Source organism: Neopsephotus bourkii, unplaced genomic scaffold (genome assembly GCF_033783945.1).
Source record: "Neopsephotus bourkii isolate Nb327-2 ecotype Australia unplaced genomic scaffold, CSIRO-AGI_Nbou_v1 NB_1638, whole genome shotgun sequence".
NCBI lineage: Eukaryota > Metazoa > Chordata > Aves > Psittaciformes > Psittacidae > Neopsephotus > Neopsephotus bourkii.
Genome location: NW_026902113.1, coordinates 5,045,142 through 5,067,841, shown reverse-complemented (window position 1 = coordinate 5,067,841; position 22,700 = coordinate 5,045,142). Strand labels below are relative to the sequence as shown.

General features: G+C 40.4%; 1 protein-coding gene across 3 annotated transcripts in view; it reads left to right on the top strand.

Annotated features, from left to right (window-relative positions):
• The first annotated feature begins 871 nt into the window (after positions 1–871).
• ALKBH8 (alkB homolog 8, tRNA methyltransferase) overlaps positions 872–22,700 on the top strand; it is a 49,319-nt gene continuing 27,490 nt past the window's right edge. Inside the window, exons 1-7 of one of the 3 annotated variants that reach the window (XM_061374457.1) lie at positions 872–1,024; positions 4,324–4,461; positions 7,148–7,388; positions 8,373–8,504; positions 9,345–9,440; positions 10,835–10,939; positions 13,791–13,861. In XM_061374457.1, the coding sequence (XP_061230441.1) occupies positions 1,007–1,024; positions 4,324–4,461; positions 7,148–7,388; positions 8,373–8,504; positions 9,345–9,440; positions 10,835–10,939; positions 13,791–13,861 (801 nt within the window). In that variant the 5' untranslated portion in view covers positions 872–1,006. Of the gene's footprint in view, positions 1,025–1,098; positions 1,370–1,502; positions 1,700–4,323; positions 4,462–7,147; positions 7,389–8,372; positions 8,505–9,344; positions 9,441–10,834; positions 10,940–13,790; positions 13,862–22,700 lie in introns of those variants that run through there. The other 2 variants (XM_061374459.1, XM_061374460.1) reach the window with 2 other exon arrangements.

Below are 22,700 nucleotides of genomic sequence, written 5' to 3'. Positions count from 1 at the left end.
AGAAAAAAAAAATTAAGCTACAGTGAGAAACAGGATACTTGTCAGGTAAAGACAGAAGCAGTAGGTAAACCTGAACTTCAGTGTTTAGGATAAAGGAGAAAAGGGGCATCATATGTAGCTCAATTAGTCTATGATGGCAAAGAAAAATGAAGACTTATGTGCTCTGTCTCTGATTTAAGGGATCCCTTTCTCATGCAGGGAGCTGGTGAGCTGTGTAGATGCTGCCTTTCAGTGAGGGAGGCTGCTCAGTAGCATGGGGTTAGTGAGCAGAATTAGCAGGGTTGCCAGCAAGTTGAAGAGTAGCATGGAGAAATACATATGCACAACCAGAGACTTGGTCTTTGTGTGCTCTTGGCTGTGTTGACATTATTTTGTCTTCCTCTATCCATAGTGTGGGGCATACCAAAGGTTATATATGCTCAGTGCTGCCGGTGAAGGTGGTATGTCTTAGTGATGGTGCTTGGGGTGAGCACCTCAGTCTGAAGCTGTCTTTAATGCACTGCATGGATGTGGCTCCCACAGATTGTGTTTGGATCCCCGGTGCTGGAGGAGGCTCTGCCCAAATTGCCCTCAGCAAACAAGTAGAGCCTGTCGTGTGGCCAAAGGAAGGTGCCCCACTGCGGGTGGGGTTGAAACATCATTTTTCTTCTGTTGCAGACTCAGAGGAAGGGTTTATTGGTGATAAGGAGGATGACAGGAGCTGGCTCTGCCTGGAGAGAAAAGGTGGCCGCGGAGGGCAGAGCAGTTGGGCAGCACAGAGCGAGCAGGATTAAGGAGCACTGCCACTAAGTGTGTCTGAGGCAGAAGAGGCCGCTTTCACGCCTGGTCACCAGGGAACCGTAGCGCCGAGCACCGGTTGGTGTCGGAGGCGTTTCTCTCCCTCCACCGTGAGACAGCAGAGCAGACGCTTTGTCTCACATACAAAGACTCACCGGACTCCCTGCTCGCCGGGGGCGGGGTGCCGCCATGACGGAGGGGCGGAGGCGGGCGATGTGCCCGCCCCAACATGGCCGCCGCCAGCCAGGTAACGTGTAGCGGCGGCCGGGAGTGGGGCTGCAGCGCCCGCCTCGACTGGCGCCCGGCTGGGGAGGGAGAACAGGAGCAGGCGAGGGCGGCGGGAGCAAGGGCTTGCTTCCTCCCTGCCGCGCAGCCTCTGCGGGGAAGCTGAGTCCGCTGTGGCCTGGCCCCGGCCTTGTCTCTTGCACTGTCGGGGCGACGTGGTGTGAAGGCGGACAGGGCCAAGTCAGCCCCTGCATCTTCCTCGCAGCTTTTGCAGCCTTCCCCCCTCCCTTCCTGTATTTACTCAGGGCAGAGCGTCAAGCGCACATTCCTGTTGTTATTCCTGTTACCGTGCGAATGCCCAGAGCCCGTGAGTTTGAGGCGTGTCAGTGGGAGGTTTCAGTGCTGGCGGAGCTGGGGTAGGGGTGACCGCAGGGGCGTACTGGAGCCTTGACCAATATTGGAACTCCTACATCTCCATCAGGGCTCCTGGATTTCGTTTTCTCCCGTGAGTTTTGATGTCCGTATGTATGCAGCGGCTGTGTATACTGCTACTTACGTGTCTGCGGCACAAAACCAAGCCCAAAATGAGTAATAAGCTGCCGAGCTTCTTAGCTGAGCGCGGCGCTCCCTCTGCTGACAGCTGCCGGTTAGCTCCGATGCACTTTCGTTTTCGTAAGTGGCTTTTGCTGCAAATAAGGTTCTTAACTGCATTAAAACTTTACAAATAGTTGTTTCAGGCCAGTTGTGTGACCTGCTGTACCCTGAGCTTCCATTTCAAGGGGAGAGTCTTTCAGTGTGTTTTCAGGAGCTGTTTTGTTTGTAGTACTTGTGAAAGGGGATGATGGCAGTAGTGACTAATCTACTGCTGTGTGCTCTTCTAGTTATGTTGGCCTTTGTAATGGGGGTGTGAGATGCTACCACGCAGTTTTGCACTTCTGTGCAGCTGATTGTGATTCCTTAACTTGGAAAGCAAGGTTTCTGTGCCTGCAGAATTGAGCCTCATGTAATGGTGCAGCAAACAAGGCAGAGAGTTTAGGCCCTGTTTAGACGGAAACCAAGGGAAGGTTCTGGTGTCTCAACAATGCAAATAGTGCTGTTTGAGATCCATTCAAGGGCTGGAGGCATCTGGGTGATGCTGGTAAGCATGGCAGAGCATGTAGGGAAGATCTTGAGCTTCTTGAGCATCAGGTGAAAGGCCAGGCTCTGTGGGGTAGGGCATCTCTGCCAGGTTTAAAGGCAGCTGAGTCACACCACATCTGTTGCTTGTTCTGTTTAGTTCAGAGGTTATGAAAAGATGGAAAGAAGTCTTTTTGGCTTCAGTTTCTGTGCTAATTTGCAAATGTTGGAACATGACTTGTTGGTTTTTTGATTTTGGGATTTTCCTTTTTGGCTGCAGAATGTGAGATTTTGCAAGGGCGTGACTAAAGGCCTGACTAAACTCAGAGCTCCTTTCCCCTGAGGTCAGATGTTATGGGAGTGGTCTGAGACTCTGTTCAGTACCCTTTTTTCTGGCTGGGTCTGTTCTGCGGAGGCTGCCTGACAGTGGTCTGACCAGTATGGGTGGTGTACATATACATAGCCTTCATGCTTTTCCATATGAACTAGATTTGTGTGAGTTGTCTTTGGCAGCATTTATTCTGCTTCTTTTGGGAGGATTAGAATCTGTTATTTCCACAGGTGCTTTTCATATTCTGATTCCCTTTAAAGATTTTTCTCTTTCGGTACAATTAATAGTTGTACATGTTGGTGATGGTAATGTTGTAGCGGTCACAGGGGATATGTACTTACAGCTCCTGTGCAACTCTTCAATATTCTTATAACGTTTTTACTAGCTTAATTACATTTGGCTAAAAGGAAACATTTGCCAAGTTGTTCAACACAAAGTTGCATCAAATAGTAACTTTTTTTTAATATACCTTTGCAATTTTCCAGTGGTACATTGTTATATTATTATGATGGTGTCTATCGGGTGGGTATTGGGAAGCAGCTACGTACTCTTGCAAGCCAGAAGGTATGCAAGTGGACAGTTGGAGCAGTTGATGCCTTTAAATAAGTACACACAGTGCTGATTGGTGTAGGGCTTGTGTTTTTGGTTTTTTGCTTTTTGTGGTTTTGGTTTTTTTTTCCCCAAAGAAAAAAAAACAAACAAAAATATTTATTGGGGGAAGAGAAGGTAGAAGGATTGTTGTCAGATCAATGATAATAAAAGCATGGAAAAGGACAGACAACCACAGTTGGATTGTCTAGCTGTATTATTAGGAGGATTTGGGAAAGACAAGAAGAAACCACTAAAGTATGGGTAAAGGATTATGTTATAGTGAGAGAAAAAGGGAAAGTCAGAGCTTAATCACATCAGTGTCTGGGAGCTTTGGCAGTGTTATGTGAGGTCTGGACTCTTGCCTTGCATCTGAAGGAAGTGGGAAGGGAGGAAGGAAAAGCAAGGCTCAAAGGGATGTAGGAAGGTGTTACATGATCTCAGTATAGTGGTAGACCAGAAGTGACAAAAGATGCAACAAAACCTGGAGAAGGCCAGTGACTTTTGAGAAACTCATGGGCAGGTAAATGCTGTGTTGCTACTAAATTTATTAGTTAATATATGTACAAAGTTTTCTGTTCCTCCTAATGACAGGGATGTGATTTGTATTTGGCCTTTGGAGGTATGCTAAATGAGTGGGGAACATTCCTGGCTGCTAGTTCTTGAACATCTAATTATTGAACACATTTTTCTACTATCAAAAAAAGCAGTTTTTGCCAAATGTCATATTCACTTGAAAGTGGCAATTATGAAAAAGGAGCCAAATGAGAACAATTAATTTTCAATTCAAGCATTCGGTGAGGCATGAATAACTTGGGAGATAAGATGGTTCCATGTGTATTGTTTTTCTCTCATTCTTCTCTGGAGAGACTGTAAAAAGAAGGAAATACACTGCAACTACAATGTGAAAGCAGGAGGGGCAGACAGGTTAAAAACTGCAAATGATTTAGTGATATTGTGAAGAAGAAGAGAAAAACTGTAAAATGAAACCTAGCATCCTGCCAGTCTTTATAAAGCTTTATTTTTGGGAGAGATACTCTTAATAAGACAGTTTAATAATGTAACCTCAGAGATGGGGAAAACTGTGCTGTTGACTGAGGAAGAACATATTTTGCAGACTTGGTTTTGTCAGCCCCAAGTAAGTCATAAAGTCTGTAATTTTTCCAAAGTTCTATTACTGTTCTAGAGGTGACATACAGGATGGGAAGACTGTTTTCCTGAGCAGACTGAAATATTTGATTTTTCAAGCAGGATACTTACTATGTGTTGTTACTTCTGCTTTCCAGATCACCAGCATGGAACTTATAGCAAGCAAAGAGCATCTGAAAGTCCAGAAAATGAAGAAGGTATTGAGGAAGCAAGTCAGAGCTCAGCACACACTGATGAGACATGAGGGCATTGAGTGCTCCTCCCATGCCACACAGGTGACTAGTACTTCTGATTTTGATGGTAGTATGAAAATGCTGCTAATCTGTGTTCTATTCTCATGTATGCTTTGTCTAAAATACAGTTCCCATCTAAAATGTGTTTCCTGATATTGAGGTTTTTCTGTGCTTCTGATTTCAAAGCAGAACTGTACTTCAGCAGTTTAACATCTGTGGAGAGACTTTGTTGAAATTTTGGATAAGTTTTTTTGATCTGAACCAGTAATTCCTTGAGTTGGGGAGTAGGAGGAAATGTGACAAATATTACCTTGTTGGCGTAGATAAACTTTTATTCTCTTTCTCTGATTTCTTTGGCTTTTAGCTTTTGTATTTTTCTTTCCTCTCTATTCTCTGTCAGGTATAATTTGCCTCATCTAAACTCCCTGTTAAAAACATGTCTATTTTAGAAATCTTCTTTCCACATTGTTTTCTTCACCTAAATTGATTTAGGCTGTGGTTCTGTGGGAGTTGAACTGATAGACTGACTTGCAGCTGTTGAAAAGGGGCCAACATTCTTTTCCCTTGCACAAAAAGGGACAAGATAGAAAGAATTCTGCTTTCTTAGGATGCTCAGTGAACTTTGCCATAAGCTACTTTGTTAACCTAACAGAAAACTACTCAGCTTTTTGATTTGTCATATTTTGCTACAGTAAAGAGTTGTAGCAGATCAGAGGGTGACCTTACAGATACTGGTGTAGCAAAAAATGACACAAACTTGCAGGCAGGAAGGGAAGACATCAGAGTATGGTTTCTGTCCATCAGGTGTGGGGATATGTTAATAGCTTGAAACACTGTAGAGCAGCATCACTTCCTCTATCCTTGTCCTTCATCCTGTAAATTATCCTGCAAATTCTTCCCATTCAGATAAGAAAACATCCATTAGATGTTGTAACAAAATTAGGAATAGTGTTCACTCAGATTTCATATCACATGGACATATGCTAAAATAACACAGTAGTGTTGCTCCTACTTGGAGCAGGGACCATAATCCAGGACTTGTTCCCCTTGACAACGGCATAGGTACCAAATTATCCATTTAATCTATCCAAAGAGTAATTTTGAGGTCCAGCAAGTTCCTCATCAATGATGGAACATTTGAATAAGCGATAAATGAAACAAAAATCATAGTGCTAGTGATAAGCATGTGTCAAGAATACAGAAAATGCTTTCAGACTTTATGAAAGAGTCTGATTATGTTGTAATTACTCAGCTAGGAGAAGATGATCAGTTGCTGTAGATGGTGCTGCTGTGTAGTTAGCCTTTGTAGGTGAAGTACCTACAGCCAGTGAAAGCACTGGTTTGACTCTGCATTTCCTCTGCACACATGGGCCTCTCCATTAATAACAGCTTGGAAAATAACAATAATAACATGGTCACCTTTGAAAAATGTGATCAGTAACAGCCAGCCTGATTCAGTACGAAGAACAAGTGTTAAAGGAGACATTGCAATAGGTATAGTCATAGCAGTACTGTATTTTTAAAAACAGTAGTTATCTTCAGTTTTAAACCTAATTTGCTGTATTCTAGAGAAGTGAAATTCTGTTATTTGAAACAATTGAACACTTTCCTAGCTGCCTTCAGAAAAGGTCATAGAACATTTTGAGGCTTTAAGGAAAAGATTAACTGAAAGCTTTCTGGAAAGGTGTTACATGGGATCAGAGTAAATTGTTGCTGGTTGTTTGCAGTCCCCAAAGCTCATTCCAAGCTTTGACTGCATCCTCATTTGGCCTTAAACAGGGACTTAAACTTTCTTCAACCACCGTGATTAGATTGAACAGCCAATATAGCTTGAATAGCCAATAGCATATAGCTATTTATATGTCAAAACAACTCCCACATTTATTTTGAAAAAGTCTATGTATTAATCTAATGATATTTCTTGAATAATTGCCCTTAGAAGAAGCCATAAAACAGAACTTTTCAAACATGACAAACCAGCAACAGTCGTCACAAACTGCATACGCCTTAATAATTTTGGACATAAATCACTGTGATAGCATAGAATTAAGCAGTTGGGCCTTGTTCATGAAGTAATCTCTGTTAACCAAGGATGGGACATAAATCCATTTTGTTTATAAAAATGAGGGAGCATTTTTGGTTGAGAGAGTTCTGGAGCAGAATTAGATGCACTGTTTCTAGAGGCTTCTGCTTTTTTCTTTTTTGTGAGCCTGATGTATGGGGGACATGAGGTTCAACTGGGAATATCAATCTCTGTGCTTGAAAAAGGTCAGAAAGTCTTTCTTAAAAAAAAAAAAAATCAGTCCTGAAAGGTTTGGTGGTGTTTTTTTTTTTTGTTGGTTTTGTTAGTGATAACATGTCTCCGGAAAAAATTCCATTGTAGAAACCTCAAAAATTGTACGTGCCAGTGTCACTGCTTGCATGCAGTACACTTGAAGCACATGTTCTGATTTGAAGCTGAAGTGCTCTTGTAGTAATAACCACATGCATTAATTGAGGAGGTATCTCTAACAGAGCTTGCAAGCCTTTCTGCTAGAATATGTGCTGGGCTAACAAAGGTTGCTTTAGCCTCATATATGAAGCTCATTGAACTGTAAGTGTGTTGTGTGGAATAAAAGAATACTCATTGGCTTACATTTTCTTTATAATCCTGCTCTCTTGGTGTAAAGTGTTAGTTTTAAATGAACTGATATTAATCACTAATTCCCCATGTATTTTCTTCAATTAGAGCCTGGTTATTGCCAATGCTGGTCTTGGTAATGGGATGAGTAGACACCAACTGCTTAGGATAGTAGAAGAGTATGGATTGGTGGAAACAGTCTTAATGCCACCGAGTAAGCCGTATTCATTTGTGAAATATGGGACAACAGAAGAAGCGAAGAAAGCCTTTGATGCCCTTAATGGAAAAGAAGTAACTCTGGAAGACTGTGGCCAAAATATTGTTCTGTATATTAATTTTGTGGAAAAAGGTATCCTTTTTTTTTTTTTTTCTTTTTTTCTGTCCTATGTATCCAACTTCCTGTGTGCTGTTTCCCTTTGATTTTATTTCCTAGGCTAGTAAATCTAGTCACAGAATGAAAAACGGAATTTAAGATTCAGGACATAAAATAATCTTTGCTCTTTGTATTTCATGATAGGATACTTTAATTTGAACTCCTTTACTTGGAGGCAGAAGGAAAAAGGATTTAGATAGTTTCCAGACAGTTTGAAACTGCACATGAGGGTTTTGTTATTGAGGAGCTAAAATGGGACCTGGGAGATGTCTGGGCAGTTCATCAGATTTCTTGTGTGACCTTGGTTTTGCAATCTCTATCTTGAATCCAAGAAGGAAAGTAGGTACAATAAGATTTCTGTCTTGGTTTATTTAGGCTTTCTTTAAGCCTGACTATAAGCAATATAGTACAGGAATCTTTGCCCTTTCAATGAGCTCTTATAATGTCTACTGAAAAGGGTTTCTGATGTTGGTCTGTACATTCTGCCAGTGCATAGCTTTTTTAATCTATTATAATAGTAAACTGTCCCTAAATCACCAGCATTCTGTGTTCACCCAGGCATTGCAATATACTCCTCTGTATATGATTACAGATTACACTTCCAGAGAAATAATCTGGTGATTTGGTAAATCAGTAAAGTTACAGAAAACTAAAATGCAGGTAGAATCCTGAAGTGACAGGGAAATTCTTATTACTGTTATTTTGACAGGAAAATCACAAGTGGTTTTGTGTTTGAATAGCATGGACTCTCACTGATCTCATGCAGTAACATTTTTGAAGTGGTTTTTGCATGATGCAAAACTTGGGCCTTATCCTGTTTTGTCATGCCCAAAAGGATCATTCATTTACCAAATAAGACCCCCATGTGGTTCCATTGCATCATTAAATACTTTTACAGCTATACTACATGGTTTTACTTTCTGAAACAGTAACAATATTCTGTCTTTCCGTACATCCTAGTTTTCTGGAAGAATGCTATTCCTACAAGCTTGCCTCCAGGCCTAATGGTCATTGAAAATATTATTTCTCCAGAGGAAGAAAGGAGAATATTGGAAAGTATTGACTGGATAGGAGGTGAAGATACTCAAAATGGTGGGCAAAACCATAGGAATCCAGAATTTCCATACTTTTCATGCTGTTTTTTCTTACAGTTCAATTTACAAGAAGTCAATATATTGGTAAATGTATTGCTTCAAATCATTGTTTATTTGTTCTTAGTATTTTAGAAATTAGGTCTTTATATTGGAAGTGATTAAACTCCTGGGGGCAAGTAGTCCAAACTGATATTCTGGTATGGATTTACTTTAATAATATTCCTGCATCTATAATCAATCAACTAAAATATTGTTTTGGTGTCTTATGCCAAGCACAATGCTGTTCTGTGAAGGTTACCCATGTATTTTATGTCCAACTGAGCAGCTGTGTCTTCTCTTACATCAAAAAATGTCAGGCACACACACATTCTGGATGCTTCTGTTCTTTCACTTGAGCTCTGTGGAGTTAAATCTCTCAAGTGACTTAAAAGAACAATTGATCTATGAAAAGTTTCTGTGTATAAAAAGTTTTGTTCCTTGGAACAGCACAAAGAGTTGTATTGGCCTTAGCTAACGTGTAACTTGGTGACTGGTGAAAGTGAAGGATCCTGCTGTTATCTGTAGTGTGATAATCAAGTGCAAGTTCAGAGATCAGGGCAAGAATAAAGATGCATTAAACATGGCTCAAGAAAATTGATTCCCTCTACTTCTTGCATATAGAAAAGCACCATCAGTTTGACTTCAAACAGCAGTGAATGTGATGCCTTATGAAATATAAAAGGTAATAAGGCTTAAGAAGCGTGTGCTTTGAAGGACAGTGGTCAGATAGAATAGGGAAATGTAGCAAATTGCCTATACTATTTTATGTAGTTTAATTTAAACTTGTGTGTTTTTACAGCCCAGAAGACATTAAAGCATAGAAGAGTAAAACATTTTGGCTATGAGTTTCGCTATGATAACAACAATGTTGATAAAGACAAACCTTTACCTGGAGGTGAGAATTTTCCTATTAAACTCATTTTGCACTGACGTTTGAACCATTATATAAAGCCTTTAAGCCTTCCTGAGATGTGGTTGTCAGTCTCGTTAAAGAAGAGGTGAAATTTGAATAAAAGGAGAGCCTTCACTATATCTTAAGCACGCACTGAACAGTGCTTTTGAATGAGACCCATTCCAAAATACCTGAAGTGCTTGAAGCTTGTTTTCCAGTCAGTTGCAGCCAGGGGTTGCTGACCTTTTTTGAGGTCCAGTCTAATGAGGCTTTTGGGATTGTAATTGTCATTCATTTTTAGCTTTTGTTCCATAAAACAATTGTGTTACAAATTACATACTCATTTGTTTGGGAGTTATGACGTATATTGCTCTGTATATTTATCTTGACTAACTTGAAGCTTGCTGGATGCACACCAAAAAAGAAAATTCCTTTTAGACTAAAAGCAATTTGAAGAAGTTTGAATAGCTCTTGTTTGGAGTTGAGAGCTTGTGAGTCAGAGCAAAGCAACTGAGTCATCTTATAGACTTAGATTTAAAAATAGTGAAATAGGGGAGTTAAATGCCTATAAAACTTGAAGGTGGTTAAGGTGTTGCATGTGTAATGGGATGGATGTAGCTTCTGAGAGAAGGATTCTGGTTATATTGTGGTTTTAACAGTGAAGCTATGTAATCGTAAAACATTGATACTTGAGCTGTTTTCTAGGCTTACAGCTGGACTATTTTATATGTGAGAAGTATAAACACTTCCTTAGGGACAAAAACTGAGAATCAATAGCTTTATCTAAGGGATATGACTAACATGTCTGTGGGTGTTATCTCCAACAGAATTTTACAATGAAGTCCTCAGGTAAAATAGCAAACCAAAGATTCAGTGAAGGACTGCAGCTTTTATTCCTGTTTCAAGACCAGTTTAACCTCAGCAGATTTTTTTTTTGTTGGGATATATGATCTAATTCAGTAACAGATTTTTAGGGGTAAGTTTTTAGAGAGCTCTCTGCACAGCTTCTTATTTCTGCATAATAATTTTGCTTCTTGCCTGCAATGTTTTAACTGTAGTTTATGGAAACTTTGTCTCTGATTTGATATGGTTTTATTTGCATAGGGATAGTGCAGTTTGCATTTGTAAGGAGTAAACTGCTTCTGAGTGTGGAGGCCTTGGGGGAATGGCCTTTCTAATTGTGAGGTGTTACTAATATATGGGACTTGCAGATCAGGCCCCCAGTTCTGATGTGTGTGCATTACAGCAAATTCAAAGTGATTGTTATCAAAGATGGATTTATGTATCTACAGAGCTGTTCATATGTATCTTGTCCAGTTAGTATACTTATTGTAAAAAGAAAGAATAAATGTAAAAAAGCTATCCTGTCTTGCTTACAGTTTTGTTTCTGTAATTAGGTCTTCCTGAAATTTGTGATCCATTCTTGGAGAAATGCTTGAAGCAGGGATATATCAAACATAAACCTGATCAACTAACTGTAAATCAGTATGAACCTGGACAGGGTAAGTTAATTTGCCCTTCTAAAATTTTGAGATCTTGACCTTACATTGTAATTTAACCCTGGTAGGCTGCTAAGCACCACACAGCCACTTACTTACTCCCCCTCATTGAGATAGGGGAGAAAATCAGAACGGTAAAAGTGAGAAAACTCCTGAATTTTGATAACCCCCCGGTTTTATTCCTGAGCATGCAATTACATGGTATGGAATACCCCTTTGTTCAGGTATCCAACCTGTGTCACCTCCTAACTTGTGCACTCCAGCTGGCTGCTGGCAAGGATACATGAGAACCAGAAAGGACCTTGCTGGTCTGTAAGCACTGCTCAGCAACAACTAAAATATATTATCAACACTGTTTTCATAATAAATCCAAAATATAACCCATACTAGCTACTGTGAAGAAAATGAACTATCCCAGCCAAACCAGTACAACTTAGCTGAAGATGAGAAGAGAGTTACTAAATGTGACATGGCACAGGGACAGGATTTAAGCACCTGGTTAGTGTATTTCCTCTGTAATCAGAAATGCTTTGAATAAAAACTGAAATCTTCATACTGGTTTCTGAACCTGGGAGCTTGTTTAGAAGTTTCTGGTACCACTGTTATGGAAATTGATGGTGTTTCAGACTCCAAGGCCATAATATGGAAATTAACCATAAAAAGATATGGGAATAAATAGGCATATTTGGTTTTTTATTCAAGTGGATTTTTTCATGCTGAACTGTTCTTGTTCCTTGTATTGTGCATACAATCTCCAGAAAACATCTCTTGCTGTTAGTACATGTGATGTAATGTTAATATATATGATATATGAGCTCTTAAAGCATGATGCAAGCAGTGTTCCTTATCTGAGGAATAAGGAATTAGTCTATTTCTGTAGACATCTCAAGAGAAACGTGCTTCTAATCACACCTCTGGGGAATGAATGATGTGCTGTTCTTTTCGTTTAGGTCAGTCATCAAGGGTAAGTATCTGGCTGGCTTTTTAGAGCGGCTATCTCATTTGTCCTTAGGAAGAAGAGACAAGAGCTTTTCCTTCAGAATTAATGCCTGACAGCTAATACAGTGTCTGCCAAAGAAGGTTCTGAAAAGCTGATCCTATTTGTTTATCTATGACAGTCTCTTAAATTGATACAGTCATGTACTTCTGGCTGGCACACTAGAGATTTGTTAGAATTGTAGATTTTCATCAAGAATAGAAGCAGGGTTGGTTTTCTTGTTTTTAAAACAAAAGCCCCTTAAAACCAAAGCAAAATGTTCTTCATTAAGTGCAAATTGTTACGATATGAAGGAGCACAAAGTTCAGTCAGATTAACTCCTTTAGTATTGGTGTTCTGAGACAGATTATCATTGGAAGTTATACTTGAGATTGTAAAGATACGACTGGGTATAATCTGTAGGGGCCACAATTAAGACATATTAAATTAATTCCTACTTGAGGGCACTTGTTTTCTTTCAGGGTCAGCAATGTTTAAAGTTGTAGATTATACTTGAAAGTTACCTTCTGAATACATAGGTGGAGTGTCTGTCTGCTTCATATATGGAATATAAACAGATAGGTAGGTCAGTGGGATCTTGATTGAATTCTCTTGGTAATGCTGAAGAGAGTGATCAGTGTTGCACAGTGAATTGCACTGACATGCGTATGCATCTGAAAGCAGAGTTTGAGTGCTTTATTCTGAGGCAGAGCTATGAGCAAACACAAACAGATATGGCTTTGGTTTTCAAGTCTCACTGATTTTTCTTTCAGATTAAATATTGACCTCATAAAATGCTTCTTGTATTGCTTTCACTGAAACTAATGGAATAGTGAATATGTATATATGGAGGTAAAATCTGGTGTATAATAAAGATGCTTTATAGGGCTGACACTGTTAGGAACAATGTTTTCAGCTCAGAAATTCGATAGTGTCCAAAATGAATGTGGCTAAGATTTTAGTAAGCAAGTATGACTGTTTTGGTTTGGATCACATAGAAGTTACACTTTCTATTTGGGCCTGCTCTGGTGTCAAAGGAAGGTGTAGTTGCAGTTCTCCCAAGGCTCACGGCTGACTCCAGTTCCCCACCATGCGGTGAGATCTCGCTGTGGCATGCTCCCTCTTCAGCACCTAGTGTTAAAATGCGTGGCACAAGCTGCAGGGAATGGCATTTTCTTTCCAATGAGCAGATCTGAAAGAAAAATGAAAATAAAAAATTGTTGTCATTCTGGCAGTTCTCAGCTATGTGTTTACTCACACACACAGACTGATGGGGTACCCAGGGGTTAGCTGAGCAGTGGGGTGGGAAGTTCTGGGAGCTCCAAAGCAGAGCAGGTTTGACTCTGGCAGTACCTGTGTTTGCGGTGGTGGTCCTAATTTTGAAGTCGAGAACCTTATGTCAATTATTTGCTTAGTAATAGAGGGAGTATTTAGGATGACTTCTCTGTGGAGAGAATGAGGAGAAATAAATGATCATGAATAAACTAGGGCTCAAAATTACCTAACATAGATAACATAGTACTAAGTGCTATGTTGCCTGAGAGGAGAGCATCATGATTTTTAGCTGCTCTCTGCAGCAAGAAGAACATTTTGAGTCTTCAGAAGGTGAAGCAGGCCTTTGGGTACCCCCAAACTATCTTCTATATATTTCCACTGACGATACAGGACACTTGCGTTAACAGTGTACATCTGATCTGTAGCATGTACTTCAGTTGGTTGGCCTGATTTCTTTTGGAAGGTAACTCCCTTGTTCATGGTAGTTTTGTCCAGCTGTTTGTTCATCCCAGTCTCCTGTATGGACATCCATGAAAGCTGAGCTTGCCAGCAGAGATTGCACTCTATTTCTATTATATTAACTTTTTTTTTTTCCTTATGCAGGAATTCCTCCTCATATTGATACACATTCCGCTTTTGAGGATGAAATAATCTCTCTCAGTTTAGGAGCTGAGGTAAACTTAATGTCTGTATGTGTTTTGATGATGCTTTGCTGAGAATTTTAATTTTTACGTTGTTTAATTATTGTGGTTTAAGCCCACACTGTCTCGCTGCCACACTGTCTCGCTTGCTCACTGCCCCCCTTCCTCCCCCCCCCCCCCAACCTCCCAGAGGGATGGGGAGGAGAATCAAAAGAATGGAACTCCCATGGGTTGAGGTAAGAGCCGTCCAGTAACTAACGTATAACACAAACCCACTGCTGCTACTACCAATAATAATAATGATAAGGGAAATAACAAGGGGAGAGAATACAGCCACTCATTACCTGCCGACTGTTACCCAGCCTGTCCAAGCAGTGATCAAGCTGTTTCAGGTAACTGCCCCCAGTTTTACATCTTGGGCGTGACATGATATGATATGGTATGGAATACTTCTTCGGTTAATTTAGGTCAGGTGTCCTGTCTCTGCTTTGTCCCGGCTTCCCCTCCTCCTTGGCAGAGCATGAGATTCAGAAAGTCCTTGGTCAGAGTAAACATGACTTAGCAACAATTGAAAACATCGGTGTTATCAGTGCTGTTCCCAGGCTGAAAATCAAAAACACAGCACTGCACCAGCTACTACGAAGAAGAAAAATGACTGCTAATGCTGAACCCAGGACATTAATACAAGTCAGTGTAATTTTTCCAGGGTGTCTGTTCACACTCATCTAAACTTAATATAAAGCATGTATGGTAATGTGATATTCTGATTAAATAAGTAACTGCAATGAGATGTTGTCCCTGGAAGATTTGCCAGTGGTTATCAGTGATACCCTCTTTTTAACCAGTTCCCCACTGACCTTCTTTAATTTTGTATTTCTCTTGAAGTGCATCACTCCTGTTTATGTTTCTACTTATATTTTACCTTGTGTTATCACTTGTTCCCTCTGGTATGCATAAGCCTTCTATTATATATTCAGTATACATATTACCTGTAGAAAGTCCAGTCAAAGTCTGAGCCTGCCAAGCTAGTTGTGGTGCAGGCAGAGGTAGACTCCTATCTCATGAGCTTCTAACATGCAGATGATGTAGACAAAGTACGAGAAGGGAAACGGAACAACAGGGGACTAGCACAAAGTTTTGCACATACTAACAGCAGGGCTGAGAACAGTCTATATATTGATTCTTAGTGCGCTAAGTAGTGTCTAACTAGGTGTGACCCATGGTGAGGCACGCTGTGCCCTTGCAGCACATGGAGGTCCACGGTGGAACAAATACCCACCTGCAGGCAGGGGAATGCTCGAAGGAGTCTGTGACCATGTGGGAAGGCTGTGCTGGATCAGGCTTCTGGCAGGACCTGTGGTCCTGTGACCCTGTGGGGGACCCACACTGGAGCAGTCTGTTCCTGAAGGACTGCACCCCATGGGAGGGACCCACAGTGGAACAGTTTGTGAAGAACAAACTGGGAAGGGAAGGATTCACTTTTTCCTGTGGAAGGGACTGCATGATGGAGCTGGGGAACAGTGTGAGGAGTCCTCCCCTGAGGAAGGAGTGGCAGAAACGTTGTATGATTAACTGGCCACAACTCCCATTCCGTATCCCCTGTGTTACTGGTGGAGAAGACGTAGAGAATTTGGGAGTGGAGTTTTTTCTTCCCAAGAAGAAGGGAAGGGTGGGGGGAAGGTGTTTCAGGATTTGGTTTTATTTCCCATTATTCTACTCTGACTTGATTGGAAATAAATCAAACTAATTTCTCCAAGTTAAGTCTGTTTTGCCTGTGATGGTAATTGCTGAGTGATCTCTCCCTGTCCTTATTTCAACCCATGAGCCTTTGGTTGTGTTTTCTCTCCTTTGTCCAGTTGGACAGGGCAGTAACAGAGCAGCACTGTCACTGGCACCTGGTGTCCAGCCAGCGTCAACTCACCTCACCTTCTTTTCTTCCTATCCATTTCTTGAGAGTGTTATGTACACATCTGCAGGGCTTGCTTTCATTGCTGTCTTGGGATTTTGTGATGGGGGTTACAGGTATTGCTGTGTATTCCCATGGAACTGAGTAGCTAGAAGCTTAACAAGGCTGAGAACAAGTTACTGCAGTGGGCAATAAAGGTTTGACTTCTGAATCTTTCAGTAAAAAGTTATGAATTCTGTCAGAGAATGTTCTAATCTGATACTTGCTTTTTTTTCTGGCAGTGGTGTGTAGATGACAGATGTGTGTGTGTTCATAGAGTTGTACCTGTATTCCCAATAGCATTCTTCTGCTACAAACCAACAATTTGCTTATTGCTCTTGGTTTCTTTCACGCTTCAGGTAGAGAGAAGAATATTCTGGATATTCTGAGCATTGACAATTTTTGAATATTTAGTCTGGGATTTGGCATCAGCTTCCTCTTTTTTTTTTTTTTTTTGTGAGTTGTGTGGTGCATGTGGAGCTCCTGGGATTAGGGGTGAGTCTGAGAAATAATACCTTTTTCATTAACATGTGGCAGTGGCATGTCTGTGTTCGTGGTCCCTTGCAAATCAGCTGTCAGTGTTGCCAGTCTTTCAGCCTGACCATGGATAAAAGCATCTACTCTAGAGCAGGAACACCTGGGATTGTGGTGTACTCAGTGGCAGTAGAGTTCTTGCTACTTTTGTTTTGGAATCTCTTAACCTAGGGGCTACTTCCTCATGTGGCTTCTGTGCTTAACCTTGTCTCAGAGACAAGGTTGTCCTCTGTTCAGCTGCAGTGTTGTCTTTTAACAGTGCCAGTACCTCCATGCTAGGGAGCAATTTCTCTATGAGAAAGGCGCTAATTGAGCTGCTGTGCAACTTTCCCATCTTAACTTTAATTATTGTAATACATGCTGAGCACTCAGAGCAGCACAGCAACAGTAGATGACCCCAACTTACGACTCTTCTATGCTGATCTTGTAAATACTAAAAAAAGTTACTTTAGTTTGTAAAAACTGTGTTGGTGCTGTGATTTCACATACTCTGCCTCAGTCTGCAGCCCAAAGCTTTCTCAGCCTTTCCATTTCAATTAAAGGGCTGAGTTTGGCCCAGATTCTCTATTACCTCATTGATAAGCACCACAAGCAGTGTGTTTCTGGATGATTATATTACAGCACACCTTTGTGTTAGTCTCAGAGATGGCCAAAAGCCAAGTGATTTTAATCACTTGAGAAATACAAACCTTTCTCAGAAGTGGACTGCCTGGAACATTATGAAGCTGTTAAAAATTGGAATGTGTACATTTCAATCAGGGAAATAGCCAGAGTTGGGCAATTTCTGAATATTTTGGACATAAGCATTGGGCACAGTCTGTTAAGATAGCTCCCAAGTTTCAGTGGCTTTTCCTAGTGGGCCATTAATACACTTTTCAGGTGCACAGAATTAATTCACAGATGTAGTAAAACAACCCAGTGGCCCATGAAATACTGTATTAAGGGATTTTCTTTCTGGTACATTTACAACTCTTTGATTTCTTTTAATGTTTTGTGCACTTAGCTCTTCATCTGATTTTTTTAGAATGTGAAAACTGTTTACAGTAATATGCAAGTTAGCTGTTTTAGGAGTGAAGCCCCCAGTAAAGCTTACCATGTACAAAATTTACACGCTGGTAATAAATAATTTGAGATGCATATACATCAACAGACTCTGATACCCGTTTCTTCTGTCTGTACTGTGCCTTTTTTATTTACCTGAATAAATGAGGCTGCAGTGTAGTGGAAAACACAGATAAAAAAAGTTATCCTATCTTTATTCTCCTCAACAGTAAATGCATGCACTGAAATAAGTGCCATAAAGAAATAACCTTGCAACCCAACTGGTTCTGCACCCTATTTGGAAGTTGGCTAACTGGACACTTCAGAGGATGAAAAGAAAGCACAATGCCTCATACAGTTTATTTTTACACTAAGTCATAAAAAGAGATTTTCTTTCAACTATTTGTATGCTTGTACTACCAGAATCTACAGATTCTGCTAACTAAAATGTTGCTCATTTTTTCTTGTCCTGTTGGTGGGCACTACTAGGAAGAGTCTGGTTCCCTGTTCCCTCCCATTAGGTGTTTATGCACATTGGTAAGAGCCATCTTATTTGATGGCTTTGTTTGTTTGTTTGTTTATTTGGGATTTTTTTTGTGTTTTTTTTCTCCTGTGTTAGTACTTTGGTGGCTCATGTGCATCTTCTTGTTCACCAGGACCCCCAAGATCCTGGTAGGCAAAGCTGCTTTCTAGCTTATCAGTCCTCAGTGTGCAGTGATGCCTGGGACTTTTTGTGTCCATCTGTTGATCTTCATGAGGTTCCTGTCCCGTTTCTGTATTGCTGAGAGTGTGCTCTGCCCCATCATACAGGTCATTTAATGAAGATGTTGAAAAGCGTTAGCCCCTGTATCAACTCCTATGGTACTCTACTGGTGGCATATCTCCAACTGCAGTTTATGCCACTGCCATCTTCAGTGATACCTTGCAAGCTAAATAACATTATTAACAATCAGTCTTTTCCTCAATGGTGAATAAGTTTATCCAGTAACAAAGCACTTTGTACTACTTTGCCAGAGGAATAAGTCTAATTTGTTTCTGCAAACTTGATTTAAGTTGAAAAGGAACAGTTATTGTTACGTGGCATATGTGTTCATTTTAAGTATGAACAAACAAGCTTGAGAAGAAAATAAGTGCATGATTCTTCACAACACTGCATTTATCTTGCCATCAGAAAACCTACAGCAATCCAAATTCTTACCCTTGTATAAAATTAGGTGGAAATGTAGGTGTGAGATTCTGAGATTCTCCTTATTTCAGACACATGGAACAGCTTTGTCAAGAGGCACAGGGAATCCAAGTGTCTCAATTTCATCCTTGTTGATGCAGTGCATTGTTTTTTGAGGTGTTTACAAGACAGATTAAACTTGATTTGAAGGAGAAAAATCTCACTATTACTTTGTACTTCTTCCTAGCTTATAAAACCCACTAAATGGTTAGAGGGCAGAGCAGTGAGATGTCTTGCTAAGTGATGTCTTATCCCATAATACTCCAGGAAAAGTGAGGGCCTTGGGCTAATCAGTTCTTTGGTTTTTGATCCATTTATTTGGCATCTCTTGGGAAACTGCAAAACCAAGTGAGACTTCCAGTCTCACTACAAGTCCTCTAGGACTTGTAATGGCATTTTATAAATCTCCACATTCGCCCTTTCTTTATAGGAGCTGATACACTGAAAATATTAAGGAATATTAGTTTCAGTGTTGTGCTATTAAATATGACTTTTTCTTTAATTCAGAAGTTGTCATAATAGGAGAAGAAAGACAATGGGATAAATTTAGTTTGGAGTGATTTTTATTGAGCATAATGATAAACCCTATGTTCTCCATCCATGAATTTGAATAAAGTACTGCAAAATAGTGAACAGTTTGTTCTGTTGAGAACTTTCTCTGTTTTAGTTAGGTGTTATTTTCAGTGCCTCCATTTGGTGTCTCTAAAGATATATAGTTTTACAGGATTTCATTTTAGGAGCCTGGCCAAGCTTACAGTTGTCTCCAAAAACCCTAGTTAAAGCCTGTGTCAAATTTTCTTTTGCAGCTTTGCAGCAGGAGCTTGATCAATATTGAGATTTCTGCTTTTCACTTTTCCTAATTTGCCATTTTACATGCTGTCATGTAAGCCTTGATTCATTAGTGTTTTAGAAATACAGAGGCAGCATTTCTCTAATGAGCTAAGTAGTGCTATGAGTATATCCAACCCATAAAACAATTTTCCCTTCCTGGCTATAGATTTTACCCCCACTAAACAGCTAGTGACACGCTGCAGTCTCTCCTTATCAGCTCTGCCCAGTTCCAAGACTGCTGTGGGTCACCCACAGCCCTATGATAGAGAGTGAAGTGCAGTCACATTTTTCTTGACGAGTGTGTTGTGTTGGCACCCTAGTATGATTTATGTTGTTCTGTCCAATTTTATTAATATCCAGCCCTGATCTGGAAGCCCCAAGCTTGTTGTTATTCTATTCTCTATAGTTTCTGCTTCTTCTCTTTGAGTGCCTCAGTGTGGTTCCTACCCCTCCACCTTGGGCTGGCAGAAGGTGGATGTGAACACTGAGACCTGCTGTGATGTTCAGACAAGGCTGCTGACCGAATGTCTGTGAAAGGGAAGCTGCAGGGTTTTGAGCCGGGTTTGTGGATCAGGGTTAAACAGTGGGGCCATGTGTGGATCATCCTTGACTTCTGCCTAACTTCTTTTCATCTGAACACATATTCATCATCCTTTAGCCTGCAGCTATCAAGTGCCTTTATCTATAAAGGAAAGCTGTGATCCTCAAGCCTTGAAAGCAGAGTAGTGTTAAAATATAAATCCACCAGACCTTTTGAAATGTGTCTGACTGATGGTTGTCCTAGAACTGATAGAATGAGGTACACTGCTATTACTTGTTTCTCAGGCTGATAATTGACCATTTTTTTTCCTGGCACTTCTGCTTCTTATCTATTTTCAATCTCTCTTGGTTAGCAAACAAAAACCTGTAGCTGCTATAGCAGCAGCTGTTTCTGCTGTAGCTGCTTGAGAGATGTTTAGAAGTCTTTAGAAAGTCTAAATTGTACCCAGCCTTTTACATTAGCACTTCTTTCATGTCTTGTATTAGCTCTAACAAGATAGGCAGGCACTGGATATAGTTTTGTTAACTTTGTCGTTGCACTCTTATTTTGCTTACATTAGTTGCTGATTCAGTTTAATTTACTCTCTACATTTATGGTGCTTTATTGTTCTTTTAAGGGAGGGCAGAAAGCATCTTACCTGTTTAAGGAATTACTCTGGCAGTGGCTATACCAAACTTTTTTCTGTGTCCATGCTAGAAGCATGATTGTAGTAGATGAAAAAGTAGTAACAACAATCAGTACTTAAAGAGATTGAGTTGCAAGAACCAGTAGAGTCCAAATAGAAGACATTAATTTTAATGACTACAACCTAATGCTGAACTCAGAACTTTGTTCATGTGAGTCTAGTGGGATTCTTGTAGCTCAATAGTGTTCTTTTCAGATCTGCGAGACACATTTCCTTAGCTGTATCTTTCTTAAAGTCATGGATTTTCAGTTCTTGAAGAACAGTGATTGGCATGGTTTCTGTATCTTTTAGCTGGAAACCCGAAGGGACTCTACTTATATGTGTATGCCGAATTTGGTCTGTGCCATTAAAAGTGGTATTTGTTTTTTGAGAACTACTGAAGAGCTTTTCCATGTGAAAGGTATCCTGAGTACCAAAATTTAAATGCACCAGGCTTCATAAATCTGTCCCTCCTGTTTGCCTTTACTCTGTATAAATGTCCTGTGTGTTTCTTTCTCTCTGTGTCAAACTTGTCATTGAGCTTGGATCGATACAAGACCCATCAAAATCAAGGGCGAACTTTCTACTGATGTAATTGAACATTGAATTGTGGCCTCTGAGATAAGCAGCAAAGCCCACAGGTCTTCATGGGGATATTTATAATAGTCTGTTTTTTTTTTGGGGGGGGGGGGAGGTTAATATACTGTTCTGGGTTTTTATTTCTGTGCTGGATGTCTCTTCCCTGTTTGTGTGCAGGATTCTGTTCACCTATCAGTGTTACTGATGTTTCCATTTGATCAGTCATTTTAACCTTTGTAAGGATCTTGAGAGCTGGGCTGTCATGTAAATATTCAGATGGAACCTGTCCTGCGGTACCTATTCACCTCCTTCCACAGTCTTGGTTGCTTATAGGGTAACTACTGTTTTAGCTGAAGTTAACAGCAAGGTACCCACTGGGTGCAACTAATGCAGATAAACATGTGTTTCTCAAGTGCTGTAGGAATCTGCTAAATAATCTTGATTTGCACTGAAATGCTACAAGAGCATTTGAACAGAACTACCACAGAAGAATGATACATTATTTTTCTATGAGCTGTGTAGCAGTAATTTATTGAGAAACAAGACAGCAACAAGGAGATCCTACCTTCTCCACTACCTTCTCATATTTTGGAGGAGCAAAATCAAAGCTAAGCTGTGACAGAGCCTCTGTCTTATTTTTGTATGTAAAAAATATTTTCTTCTCACGTTTCATATCGGTGAGACATTACATTTCACAGGTGCCTCTTTTGTGTGGTCTGTACCTGTGGTGAGTCTCTGAAGCCTGACATTTACTACTGGTGGGTCAATACTGGGCAAATAGCTCTGCAGAGCTTTGTCTCTTGCCCCCATTTTGTTGGATTCATACCAGCCTTTCTTTTTCACAGAAGAAAGAAACTTGTCATCTCCTATACCTTTCCATAAACCTATTGCCCACTGTGCAAGACCTAATAAGTCCTAAATAGTCTGGAATCCTACTTCAGTGCTGAGGAAGGAAGGTCAGCCTCTAGTTTGAGTGATGGGGATCTCTGATTTGCAGAACGTTCAGTGACTTCCTGAGGTATTTCTCCTGGCTCTGCTAGAGTGGGAAGTTGCCTCACTCCTTTCTGCGTAGCAGTTTTATGTTTCTTGCATGTGGTCTATTATTTTGGCTGCTGAGGTGGAAGGCAGAGCTGCAGCTCCTCCTGCTTTCTACCACTCTTCCCAGTCAGTTGGTTGCTCTTTAGCATTCTGTGTTTTCTTTGAGTTGTTGCTGTTGAGAAAGGAGTGTGGGAAGAATGTTCTCATTGTCTTCTTAACCTCCCTGGGCGCAGTTGCACCAGCAGCACATCTGAGGTGAATATGGAAAGAGAGACAAAGGAAATTTCAATTAGGAGGAATTTGAAAATGAAATCTACTCAGTATCACATGGAAAAATACATAGGGATGTTATGAAAAATGTCCTATATCTCCAGTTAGCTTTCTCACGATCGCACAGAAGGCCTACTGTGAGTGAAACATTCTAATGTGGTCAAGCTGCTAAATAATGAAGGAAAACTCCTGCATAATTCCTTT